This window comes from Neopelma chrysocephalum, unplaced genomic scaffold (assembly GCF_003984885.1).
Source record: "Neopelma chrysocephalum unplaced genomic scaffold, ASM398488v2 Primary Assembly neopelma1_24, whole genome shotgun sequence".
In the NCBI taxonomy this organism is placed as follows: Eukaryota; Metazoa; Chordata; class Aves; order Passeriformes; family Pipridae; genus Neopelma; species Neopelma chrysocephalum.
Window position 1 is genome coordinate 23,617,198 of NW_020897693.1, and position 14,291 is coordinate 23,631,488.

General features: G+C 35.8%; 1 protein-coding gene across 22 annotated transcripts in view; it reads right to left on the bottom strand.

The window, feature by feature from the left end:
• Nucleotides 1-14,291, bottom strand: part of GPHN (gephyrin) — a 297,276-nt gene that overhangs the window by 48,382 nt on the left and 234,603 nt on the right. For 12 of the 22 annotated variants that reach the window (XM_027708552.1, XM_027708654.1, XM_027708583.1 and 9 more), the window contains 3 exons: nt 7,900-7,962; nt 5,504-5,546; nt 2,057-2,194 (listed from right to left, as the gene is read on the bottom strand). In XM_027708552.1, coding sequence (XP_027564353.1) covers nt 2,057-2,194; nt 5,504-5,546; nt 7,900-7,962 — 244 coding nt within the window. The remainder of the gene's footprint in view (nt 1-2,056; nt 2,195-5,503; nt 5,547-7,899; nt 7,963-14,291) is intronic. The other 10 variants (XM_027708598.1, XM_027708591.1, XM_027708570.1 and 7 more) reach the window with 1 other exon arrangement.

Consider the following 14,291-nt stretch of genomic DNA (forward strand, 5'->3'; position numbering starts at 1 on the left):
CTATTTGTACAGAATAACATTTGGCAGCTTTATTTATAAGGATGAATGATATACACTATGTTTAGTAATGTAACTGAATCAGGTTAAATTAATTCGGCAATTTGCAATCCTAGAACTTTATACATTTCACTTTCCTTACAGAGAGATTGTGCTCCTGAAAGATAGTTTTGAGGTGCTCAGTGTTAATTCAAGACACAAAAACATACAGAAAACAAACACAGCACAATAGTGCTTTTCTGAGTACAGTTTAAGACCTCCAGGACTACATTTCTATTATTTTCCAAAATTAGAGGTATATGAACTGAAAAATAAATGAATCCATAACTAAATGAAAAACTCAATCTTAATTCATTGCATTCTTCAAAATTAACATCAACCATACATGTGCGTACACACATGCACACATGCACACATACACACACGTACACACACACACACACACATATATATGCCTATACAAAATAATCCTATATCCTTGTCTGTATAACATTATGGCGATCACTTAAGAACTTCTGAAAATGAGTTTTTATCTTGAGATTTTTATCCACAGATTAAGGGAACTGAATTTGCAGCATCACAGACACAGATATGTCCTTTAGGATGTCTCCTATAGGCTAGATCCTGAAATTTCATACGATATACTTGAAAATCTTACAGTGCTAAAAAAAGCGTATACTTCTTGAAAAATAGTGAGATACAATTTTGCACTACACTGCAAAAATATGAAGGAATATGTCTTTGTTAATATCTTCATTATTGGTACATTTATGTGAACATGAAATCAGACTCTATCTCTGAAGCTAACAGGTGTGATAATACATACAGTCTGCTAAATCAGTATGTCAATATGAAGATATCTTGAAAGTTTGTGGCAGCACAAAGATTTGGTGAAGAGTATGAAAACTTTGAACTTTCAAGCCAGAAGACAGAACATTCCATTCAGAAATCATTTGGACCTCTCTGCTATCTGCAGTCCACCAATGTCCTAAACCGTTTGCCTCTTGAGGCTCATAGTTCCACTATCTCTTTGCTCACAACCTTACCTTTGGACAATCTGGAAGAATCCCTGGAGGAGGTTTCCTCTCCCCTACCTACTTTAGGTTTACTTGTCAGCACGCTTCCAGTCACGGTTTTGTGCCAAGAACATTCTCCCAGATAATGGACAGGCTTGGGGTAAGGGATAGCAGAAGCAAGGGAAGCACCTAATAGGCATTATGAACACCCTACTTCAGGACGGAGGATAGTTAGCTGAATAAACATGAGAGGTGCCCTGCTAATTCCTTTTAAGGCCAGAAAATGGCTTCACCTATCCCTACTTACTTATGAGTATAGACACAGTCACAAAGTCTGTTATTTTACCTGCTGTTTGATGTCTTTGTTTATTATAAAGACTGTATAAATCAAAACCAGTTACCCTTTAATTACAAAGTTTTGATAAATTAAACATTAAAAGGAAGTAAGAAAATGATCAAATGTAGTGGTAGAATAGAAAAAGAATTGTTGTGTTTATGAGAAGAAGGGGAAAATTCTGTAATGTGTAGTAGGGTAAGTAGAAACTGGAAAAACAGACTGAGGCGAACTGTTAAAGATATAGACATGGAAAAAAGTGACCTGGAATCAATAATCACTTTCCTTTGATCATTAATCTCAGATTGGAAAGGGGTTTAGTGAGAATCTCCCATAGTAAAAGAACAGAGAAGCCAATCACCGTACAACTTGGAGCTACTTGGCATGTACAAAAGTCCAGTGTTAACTCAACCACTGAGGCAAATTATGGTTGAGTATAATATGTTTGCTGCATATAACACAAACCAGAAGACAATTCATTTACACATTTTATTAGAGTTCCATTACAGACTCCTTCAGGGAGCAGCACTGAGGTCAGTTGACATTCTCCTTACTTTGAAAGGAGATTTCCCATATTATTGGCATTTTCTAAAGCAGCTTCTCCTGGAGAAAGCGTTGTTTCATATACCTCACAAAATTAGTAAAAGAGAAAGTTGTCAAATATGGAAATAACCACCCTAATCCTCACAAAATATCCAACTTAAAATACCTCTGTAATTGATGATTTCTGTTCCAAGCACTGGGGTCATCTCCAGAACTGTGATGAAGGCCTTGTCCATAGATGTCAATGGGAATGGAGACATGCGGTGTCTTCTTGCTACCTTGGTAATGTCAACAGCACTGTGACCTGCAATGAGAAAGAACCAAGTTTACGTATGCTACAATGTGCAGATTCACATAGTGATGTTAATTTAAACCACTTTACTGAAACTAATCTGGCACTTTGGAGTAAATGAAATTAGTTAGTTATCATCATTGAGCATTCATGTCAGACACTGGGAAAGCACTGTATTCAAGTAGAATCAACAGAGATTTAAAACAAACTGCAATTTACAATTGAAAAAGTTCACAGAAGTGTATATCCTTATTTATAATGAAAAACATACCAGAAGTCTTGATGAGCACAAAAGGATTGGTTAATCCAAAACAGAAACCCTTCAAGATGGTTCAGTATTTTACATTGAGGATGATAATCTGAGACTAATTCAGAACTATGAACTCAGGACGATTCACTCCATTCTGTTCTCCACAAATACATCTCAATATGCTCTGTGCCATGCACAGATAAAACATATAAATGGACATTGTGCCAGTCTGTAATCCAAGAGTGAGATGGGAATCAAAAGGTTTGAAAGGAGGATAGAGAGAGCTCAATGAAATCACTGGGCAGTCAGCACAGCAGACAGTGTTTCCAGCTAGTGGGCATCTTACCTATTGTCAAGATTTTGTAGTCACCATAGCAAAGTGTTGTTTAAATGTATAATTTGAGTGAAGGCAGCAAGACAACTTAATGGAAGCTTACTTTTCCCAACTATGAGGGACAGGCAGGGAGAAAATATCACAGAAGTTGTTTGAAAATGAAGCCAGCAGCATGTTTGATTTCATGATACTTACTGAGAGAGTAAACAAGGAGACAACAAACTTTGAAGGATTTTGGAAGTGAAGATAAGCAACTGAAGAGAACTATTGCACGACTACATAAACTAGAGTAACAGATACAAACCAAAAGATTAAGACAATTACAGTTGCAGAATATCTTGAAAGGATTTACCTAGAACAAGAAGGTATTTTTGAGAGCCAAAGTGGATGATGTTCTACATGTGATATGTAATGATATTCCTAAAGCAACATAAATTATAATAAGAAAGCACTAACAAATAATAGGAACTAATTGATAATTACATGATTTTGCTTTGCAGTAGCTACCTAAATATCCCATTTGCTGCTGCACATGCCTTCAAATTCTGGAAAAAAATAGATTATTGTTTTAAGTGCAGTCTTCTAATAAAAAATAACTAAAAAATAGTAAAACAATCACACAATATAAGTTCTTCCTTCAGAAGAGAAGGTTTCCTAATTAATCTGTATATCTGATACTTCTTTCAGCACTAACACATGCTTGCCTTTTTATGTGGTAAATTGTTCATTGACTATTTTTTGCTGTCAACACAGTAACTATCTTTCAGAGGAAAAAGTAGAGACAAGGAAAACTGCCCACCTAATTTTCCTAAGAAAGATTCTAGAAGAAACTATTTTAACAATCTCTGTATGTATTTAGAAGATACATGACCATAAAACCACGCACTGTGAATTTGTCAATAACAAATAATTTTTAATTGACTAAATTCCTGTCCTTAAGATTGCAGTTGGCATTCTGTGGAAGACAAAAACAGCCAGTGAGGTATATTCTAACTATATTAAGACTTTACACACTCTTACACCTTACTTTCTCATTCGCAAACTAGGGAGAAGTGATCCAAATTTAACTATTGTAAGATAAAAGTGTAACTAATGGAAAAAACTGCACTCCTGGTTCTAACAACAGGGATCTTCCTAGCAAGCTTGCATTTCCAATTATTATGCCTGTATTTTGTTAACAACCTCATTAAAAAGGAAAAGGAAAGGGAAGCATTTGTCATATATAGTCAAACTTCCCATACCCTTCTCTGTATAGAAAAAGAAACCCTGCTTAGCAGCGCTGTAAATCCTGCAGGTCCAGCAGATTCCACACATTTTCCTAATGCTTTCTTGTAAGTTGGGAAAAATGAAGGAAGATGCTAGGAAAAAATATGTGTGGCGGCGAACAACCTTGATGCTGCAGCCATTAGATGCTTTTGTGTTTTAGTGCTACCTAAAACTCACTGTAAGCTACTTCAGAGACTATTATTTTACTTCTTTAACCCTTAAAAAGTGAATGAATTCAGAGGTTTTGAATGCTTTGAATGGTGCCCAGAGTACTACCTTCAGATTCGCAAGGCTGTCCCTAATACATCATCATTTGCTTAAACCAATGGTTCTGTTAAAATTTGAGAAATCTCAGAGAAATCTCTGACAAATCTGTCTTCTTCAACATAGATAAAGTTTCCTAATCTCTGACACCTTTGTTCCAACACCAAAAGTAAACCCCATTATTACTTCAAGAGAGGCCAAGAAAATAAAGCATCTCTAGGTTTAACACTAGCATGAATAACCTTAATGAAGAAAGGAAGAAAGATGCAGGTGTAACTACTAACCCTTCTCTCTCCCTATTTATTCCTACAAACAAATGCTAACTCTTCTATTAGAGGTATCAGACATTTAAACAGATCCAAGAGACAAACAAATAATGATTTTTTAAATTCTAAAATTACTAAATGGTACTTTTTACTTACAAGTAAGTGACATTAAACAACTCCTCACACTTTCCCAAGTTATCTTTCACTAATGTGAAATGTCAGATGGCTCTAAAAATAACTACTTACATTAAGCTGCATTTTGTATGACAAAATAATCCTCTAGCTTAGAAGTGGCTAAGTCAATTGGTTGCATAAGGTAGAAAATTCCTGACATCCTTCTCTTTTATCACCAAAACAACTTCCTATTGGTGTCATTACACATATATGTATACACACACACGCGCGCACGCGCACACGTATATGGTGGATCAAATTTTACACTAGAATAATTCCCATAAAACAAAGGAAAAGAATTGTGCAAATTAAAGAACACATCATTTGGATAAATCTGAATTCTTAATCTTTGCATTTTTTTGTTTGGTTTTATGATCCAACATTCAAATTAATCCTCATGAAAATAAAACTCATGTATAGTCAATTTGGAAATTTCCATTTTCATTGTCTTTGAGTATTGATTCTTGTCCATAAAACCTGAACACGCATGATCATTTACAACAATACATCACCACAAACAACACAGACCTCCATGTCATTAGAAAAACAACTTGGAAGAATAAATTAAAAGATGATGCTCCATCAATACATGAACAATGGGAGCCGTTTACACTTTTATCTTTGGACTGAATTTCACTGTCTTAAGTCATTAAATTTCATCTACAAACCCACTTATGTCCCAACCATATACTTCTGATCTGATTATCATTTGCTGCCTCCTGAGCAGTCTTAGTTTCTCAGTAGAGCTATGAAGTTTCAGTACGTACTTGCTCTGAGGATGTTCTCCTTGCTGCTGCACCTAGACTGGACCTGCAGAGAGAGCACAGATTCTATGAGCTACAGAAGTTAACAAGAATGCAAAATACAGAGATAAAATGGGCAAGCTCCTGGGATCTAAGACAGAGGCTATACATATTTTCAGCAACATTCTTACATATTTTGCATGAAATAAGTATATTTATGCAGAACAGTAGTAGCTGATGGTCAGAATCTGATACAACCAATTTGATTCCACACCCTTCTCATATGAAACAACATGGCCTAAGGACAGTAATAGGGAAAAATCAAAGAACAGAGTGTTTAAAGTCATGTCTTAAGCTCCAGTTTTCACCAAAAAAATCCACATTTTCTTATACAGTTGTAATTACAGTAGCTCTGAATCTAGGTCCTATGATTAGACAGAACAGTAACATAACTAACATATATTATTATGACTTAACATTCTATTGTTGATATATTCAGGTACTATAGAAAGAGTTTAAAGTATTCAATATTCAATTTCAATTGTGTTGATTCTGAAAATGTTTAATAAGAATTCTTCACAATTGGATAAGCAACTCACAATTGTATAAACAGCTCCTGGCTGGAGCCAGATAAATTTACTCAGCTGTTCCTGTTTGGTTAAAAGAAATGCTATGTTCAGTATAAATTTTACAGTGCAATTCTAGTTTAAAAAGTAACTTGTGTGAGAACGGCAAATGGTTTCTCAATAAATTCCTTGATGCTTAGCTGCCACTGTGCTATTCCAGATAGTCTGATTTCAGGGAAATTTGACAATTCATATTGGTCTAATACTGTAGTAAAACTGGACATTTAAAGTTCCATCTGCTTACCAGGAAGATTTAAAAAAGAATTGTTTTTTTGAAGAGTATCAGCACTGCAAACACAAGACAGTATAAATATTATCTATACTGAGGCATCAGCTCTTGTTAATTCTTCTCAGGTTGGGAAAGATAGCACAATGTATAATAATCCTGAATCTGCAAGATTTTGGATGAACTACTGGCAGGCCAGCTGACTGAACTGGCAGCATTTGAATAATAAACATTTTGCGTGGACAAAACCCCAGCTAAAGTAAACTTCACAAGAAAACCTCTGAGATAGTAAGAATGGAATCCTTCTCTTTTTTACTTTACTGACAAAGGTATTTTAAATTTCAGTGAGAGTATTAATAAAGTAAAACTGTGTACATGTGGTGAAAGAAGTGGAACAGCACAGGTGATGCTGAGGGTGTAATTTCCCAGCAGAACATTTGTCTCTGCTGAAAGAGCAAAGGAGTGAATCCAGATTATCTTTCAGACCTCACCTGGAATTTGCAGTTACAGAAAAATTGCCTAGAAAGTGAATAGGTATAATCTAACAACTGATGAAGAATAGTACACGCTTAACCCCCCAAAAGCTGTCTTCAGAAAGGAACAACCATGAAAGGTTGAAACCAACTGTGCCCCAGCTTCTAAACCTCTTTCTGTTCCACAGCAGCTTGCCCCAAATGTATATTCACATAAAAAGATTGGATTCTACAGCGCAACACAGTCTACTTATTGTAATGGAATAACTTATGGAAAGTAATGTTGCAACTTAGAGTGGGTTATGGTGTCCTTCCCTGAAAAAAACTCTTGTTTAACAAAAACAAACAGAAAAAACCCAAGCCCTCCCCCCTTCCCACCAAAAATACTATACAAGAAAACTGCAAACAAAATATTAATGATGTCCAAATTTGGCCCAGAGTTGTTTTACCAGATTTTAAAGACATAATATGAACTCTCTCTGGAAGAAGTAAATATTTACCTATAATTTACCAAAGGACAATTCTGGACCAAAAAGATGATATAATGGTAGGAAAGAAAGCACAAAAAAAAGAGAAGCACAGATTAAGAGAGAGAGGGAGAGAGAGAAATAGAGAAGCAGGATGGAGGTGGGAAGGCAGAAGATGGTGTATGCAAAAGGAGACATGGGTCTATGAGTGTAAGACTACTGTTTAAAATGGAAGAGGCTCTCTTATTTCTCACTGAAAAACATATGAAAAGAGAAAATGAGGAAGGGGCCTGCTGCAAAATAATCAAGCGATTCAGCAAACTGTGGAATGAAACTCAGTGAGATAACACAGTCCTAAAGAAAAAGGCAAAAAAACCAAAAAATACAAAACACAAACATTTGAAACAATCTACTAAAACAAACTAAGTAAAATATGTGATCCAAAGGACACAGATAAAAGCTACTAGAGAAGGAGGAAAAATGTTAGCAGACAAAGACAGTGCTAAAGAAGTAAAATGGAAGTCAAGAGAGAGTCTTCAACAAAGTGGAGGAACAGAAGGAGCCCAAACCCATAGCGCAAAGCAATGTTTGCGAATGGAAAACAGCTCCTTTGAGCAGTAATAGTTACTCTCGAGTTGTAGCCTCTATTCCTCCTCAGTTCATCTTTAAGCCCTTCCAACCTATAGTGGAGCTAGTGTATGGACAAAAACAAGAGATTTATAATGAACAGAGCAGCTGAGATTTGCAGATCAAATCTTCTAATATAAAAAACGTGTTGACAAAGTTTTGCTCTACAATGTCCAAATGACAATGGCAACAAAAGACAGCTGGCTTCACATACAGCCTCTTACAGGTCATTTTTTTAATTCTGTGCACACAGAGGACTTTATATTTACTTTTTGATTTCTTACACCCAGCCTACAGTTTCCACATTATCACTCACCTGATGGGCAACATATGCAGTATGAGAAATAATTTGCTTCCCACAAATTTAAAAGCAGCTGTGGAAGAGGAATCCATGATAATAAAATAAAAGGCTTGATCAGCTAGACTTGATCGTTTCCCAACCTATGCTCACAGCTGCAGAATACAAACCATGTTTTAACATAACTGACATCAAAATTAGTCATTACATAATACTTCTGTTTACTATGACTTGCACATTCTTATCCTAAATGTTATTTTTAATCAAAACTCCAGTAAAATGATTTTGAATAAAACCCACCAATTTCCTAACACACACAGTTTTAGCAGCAATGGAGCTTTGTATAAATGGGGTCATGTGCTTTAATAAGTGCCTTTTATCATATTCATTATTTGTATGTTTTACTACTTTGCTATTTGTGACATTTACAAAAAATCTGTATTCTTTTCACAGCTACTGTTAAGTGAAGAATCCATATTATATTACATATAGTACCATGACTAACAAGGGAGAGTTATTATTAGTAGTATTTACTATAATTCTTCTCATTCACAGGCAGTTACAGAAATAACAACCTATGGTTGTCTTTCCTTTCACAGGGAAAGTATAGATTTATTGTTTGTCCACTCTACAGTCTCTTTGCTCACAATCTATCTTGGCAGAAGATACACTGGGCTACCAGCCAGTATCATTTTCCTGCGTAGTTCAGACAGAATGTAATCAAACCCAAAGCATTCAGTTCACATTACTCTGTTTTTTAAGCAAATTGGATTTTATGTTCTTGAAGATAAAACTTCATCATGCGGAATGTAGAGTAAGCTTTCTCCCATAGGCTGAAGTAATAAACAGAATGTGAAATAAAGTACTCAAAAATAAATTAAGGGAATGGTAAAACAAAGAGTTCTGCTGACAGCTTCTATCTATCAGTCATGATTGATCTGAAAAACGAAGTCAATGACTATACTAAATTGGATTCATTTAAATTTACGTGATATGTTTTGCTGCAAATAAAAATCTGTCCACAAAAAAATTTTTTACAAGTAAAATAGAAAAAGACACAAAGAAAATTTCATGCTACAAGTGAAAAATTAATGTGAAAAAAAATGAAAAAAGAGAACTGAGAAACCCTTTAACACTTTACTGTTAGGAATTGTTAGAGAAATTACTTACCTTTTTAAAGTCATAACAAGATTAGCACAGAGTATTAAGTCAGCTCTTCATTATGGGAGGTACAATTAAAAGCCATTGGTTATAATAAAACAAATTGCTACACGAAGATGAAGATTTTCCAGCCCAATATGAAAAGCTAACTCTTATGGGAGTACATTTCAACTCAATATTACAACACGAAGAACATTTCGGAACAGTGACATCAAAACATGATTTATCACCAACAGAAAGAGCCCATTTCTCAGGAACACAGAGCCTATAGGAGGCTGACCCATAACCTTTAGCATTTATGGGAAAGCACATTGCTCCACTTTGAGGAAAGCATGCAGAATGTGGAACCACCAGCAGAAATCCAAATCTACACAGAGGACTCAGGTACAGCAAAGGGAATGAGTTCGCCAAGCTGTAATGAAGGAAGCAGGGAATGCAAAGCACAGCAGCCGTTAACAATTTAAGAACTGTATTCCTCTCAGTGTCTCATGAACACCAGGCATGTTTATGAGGTATTGCACCTACTACACTTACTGCTGGTGAGAATGTGCATTAACTCATACAACCTTTCCTTGAAACTTCAGCAGCTTTATGAAGACAACTTATTCTCTATGATGTGGGAAAGTATGCTGCTGCTGTTTTTTTCTCTGCATGTGCTTTATTACTAATTACATCATCTGAGTTCTGTACAATATACAGTGGCACATGCCATTTCCATGGTCTCTGAAATATCTGCCTGCTTTAAATAGATTTCAAATCACATGTGATCTGATTTTTTAGCTGTGGGGTTTGCACAGTATCTTTTGCCTAAAATACCTTTCATCCTCTAACAGTGCAACATACATTATTCAGTGTCTTTAAATAAACACATAAGAGAAAACTAAACCATGAACCAATAGCTCAAACTGGTTATAAAACAATACTTCAAGAATTGATTTTGGCCTGTTATTCTAACTAAGACCAAATAAAAAAATGCAATGAAATACATTGGTTAATTAATTAACCAATTAAATTAAAAGAATATTTTAAATCTAATCTGAAGAACAGAGAGAACTGCTTTAATTGAATTAATAGGGAATATATTAATGAAGTTATTAAAAAAAGATTCACAGGAATGGCTTGGGTTGGAAGGGACCTTAAAGATGATCCAGTTCCAGAAAAAAAAAAGTATCTGGAATTATGCACTTCAGAAAATGTTCAATAAGGTATTTAAGGATTAAATAATCCCATTACAACATGCCATCTTCCTATTTCAGAAATGCATTCTTATTCAAACAGCACTTTTACACTGAGCTCGTGAACACACAAGGTCTTAAGAGAATATTTTATGGCCATCTGAATTAGGACTAAAGTCAGTTCAAAACAACAGAATAATTTTTCTTGTTATACTGAGACCACCTCTGAAAGGGAAAGAAATATGATATCCCCAGACATTACTCATTAACACAATTTTTAAAACAAACAGCAGTGATGGTGGGATTCACCTCACCAAAATTTAAAGACGACTAATGTAGTATTCCACACAGGGAATCACTCATTTGGAGTCAGCTCTTTTGGGAAGAAAAAAACAAAAAATCATTTGAAGCCAAAATCATTTTAGGAGCAGATTTTTACCACTTCTTAAGTGTTATGCTTATTAAGTGTTACTGGACACCGAACAAAAGTAATTTTCAGATTTTGAATATGTCGTTACGTCTTCATCCATACATTACTGAGTTCTCTTTTCTCAGTTTTTCTCTAGTCACCCACACTTTACATACAGATTTTTTTAATTTTGATAATTGTTTCCCAGTAGACTATGAACACATATATGGAGTACTATGGTCAGATTATGATTAATCCTAACTACTGTTCAAACAGGATGATGGAAGTGATTGATGAATACACTGCAGAAACATGAGGCCTGAATTGGTTCCTTTTACAGGAGCAGTATAAAAGAAAGATATTATTCAATATTTGGAACAATACAGAATGAAAAGGCAAAGGGTAGTTTTCTGGGATTAGTCATCTCTCAATGGAAACTGACTTTGTCCTGGAGAGGCAAAATCAAAACATTTATTACTAGAAGAGGATTCAAATAAATTTTACACAGCAACTAAAATCGCAAGCTGAACACCTCACTGAATGAGAAAACAGGAAGATCTATCAGCAAAAAAAAGGAGACAAAATAGCAGGTCAGTAAGCTAATGGGAAAGCAAACTGGCTCCTCCAAACTGGTAGTGTAGGTTTAATAGTGGAGAATAAAAAGAGGCAAAGAGGGATTTATTTTCTTCGTAATTTTAATGAAATGTTTACATTTATATGAGAAAAAAAATGAGCTGAATTTTGTGTTCTTCAGAGCATGGGACAGCATACAGGCATGCCATATGAATAATACTGGAAAGACGGCACATTTCTGTAATGTTTTAGGGACTATTCACAGCTTATTTAATATCAGAGTCTTTTTGTTCAGAGAAGCTGCATTAATTAAAATACCCAAATATGAAGAGGTTGTGCACCTTGTATAAGCTAAAGCCCACATTAAATCAAGCCATAAGCTTGACTTCATTTTTGCCAAATTTGTGCACAAACTCCAACTGATGCTACGAAAATTCAAGTGGGATTTGTAAGACACAAGAAAACTCTAGGAACACTGCACTCAGAAAAATCAGAAGTTCTGCTCCTTGCATTATTAGGTATGAACAAGATCTTTTATTTGTTTGAATGAAAATCTTCAACATTCCCCAAATGCCTCAGAAATATTCTCCAGTTTGAGAAGTAGATAGTGTAAATAAAGGCAAAGAGAATAGGTTGTATTTGCGAAGAGATACAAGGGAAAGAATTCCCATTGTCCTTGTTGTTTGCCATAGAAAGGGTTTGACTGACAAACCATTTAGCCTTACAAGTATATATTAGATGCCTGACTTATAGTCCATCTGGCCAGCATTAAGACTTTTTAAACTATTTTAAAAGACATTTTTGTCCATTCCATATTAACCAGTCTTTTAAGCTACTGTCAATCAAATGTCAATTAGATACATAAGAGATGGATAGAAATTCTTGTCTTCAAGCACACTATAAATTACTCTCTAACCCTTCATATACACTAGTAAGGTTGACATTTTAAAAAGCTTCATTTGTATTACAAGTATTTTGCTTTTCAATGAAATTTCAACTAGTTTCACATTTCTATTTCTTCACCCAGCAACAGCCAATTTCAATGAAGCATTAAAACAATGAAATATCCATACTACTGCAAAAAAATGGAAACTTGAATTGCATGACCCTCTAAATAAAATTTTAAAATAAAATCTTCATTCAAATATAGTCAAGGAAAATTGGCAAGTTTAAGTGAAACAGCTTTTAGGACAGATCAACGTCATGTGTGCAACTCTTATTTTTACTTTGACAGGTAAGCATTGTGATTTCATCATAATAATTTTCAGCATGGCTTCTCATAAGACCAGATAAGGCTATTTCATTTTAATCTCCCTGCTCAAAGAGTAATTTCATGTTTTACTTACTAAATGTTATCCAAACCATCTTGTATATGGGGAATAATTTAGTTCTTTATAGATTCCTCTCTTGTGCTTGGTTCTACAACATGAAACACTGTAATACACATGAAGGAATTTATTTTTACAAAATCTTTGTGAAGCAGAGCCATGACTTGATTTTACAAATGGGAAACTGAGACCCAGAGACATCTAGACTAAATTTAATTTGACGTGCCTACAAGACAATCCAGTTGGATTACAGATATTTGATCATCAGCTGCCATTTATTTCAACTACATTTGGAGTGCTCAGCATAGAATTCTAGAATTGTTTGCATTGGAAGGGACCTTAAAGATCATCTAGTTCCAACCTCCCTGCCATGGGCAGAGAACCTTCCACTAGACCACGTTGCTCAAGCACCATCCAGCCTGGCCGTGAATACTTCCAGGGATAGGGAGCCCACAACTTCTCTGGGCAACCTGTTTCAGTGCCTGACCACCCTCACAGTAGTTTCTTCCTAACATCTAATCTAAACCTACCCTCTTTCAGCTTAAAGCCATTCACCCTTATCCTATTACTACTAGCCCATGTAAAATGTACCTCTCCAGCCTTCCTGTAGCCTTTAGGTACTGGAAGGCTGCAGTGAGATCTCCTTGGAGACTCCTCCAGGCTGAACAATCCCAACTCTCTCAGCCTGTCTTCACAGGAGAGGTGCTCCAGGCCTCTGATCATCTCATGGCCCTCCCTGGATTCTCTCCAGCAGGTCCATGTCCTTCCTGTGCTCAGGACTCCAGACCAGGCCACAGTACTCCAGGTGGGGTCTCACTAGAGCAGAGTAGAGGGACAGAATCCTCTCCCTTGACCTGCTGTCCACACTGCTTTTGATGCAGCTCAGGATACATTTGGCTTTCTGGGCTGTGAGCGCACATTGCTGGCTGTGGTGTGACATGAACATTACATAATATGTAACTCAAAAACGACACACAGAAAATGAGTAGTCCCGAAAATGGTGCAAGACGTTTTTCCAGCATGAAAAGTGAAGTCAGCACTAATATGGAGAGAAAATATGGCATAAGTTTCCTTGGTACCCATTCAGGCCTTCCTGCTACAGCACTGTGCTTTCTGTTCCACCACCATTCAACCCAGCTGGAAAACACAATTCCCTCCTGGGAAACACAATTCAGTTCTCTTAATATCTAGTAATTGTCAATATCTGAATAAAGGTTGGTGGGGAAGAGGCAAGAGGCCAGTTTTGAAATTTTAGCATTACTGTTTTTGCTCTTATCTGCTCCTAGGCCTGCGGGCCTCCATCCCTTTAATCTAAGGTCTGTGGAGTGAAAACCATCTCTCCACTGATGTTTGAAGGAGTCTGACTCAAACTTGTAACTGCTAACAAAGTCTACAACCCATATTTCATGCTTACAGTCTTATCTTCCAGGAAGCTGACCAAACAGGTAA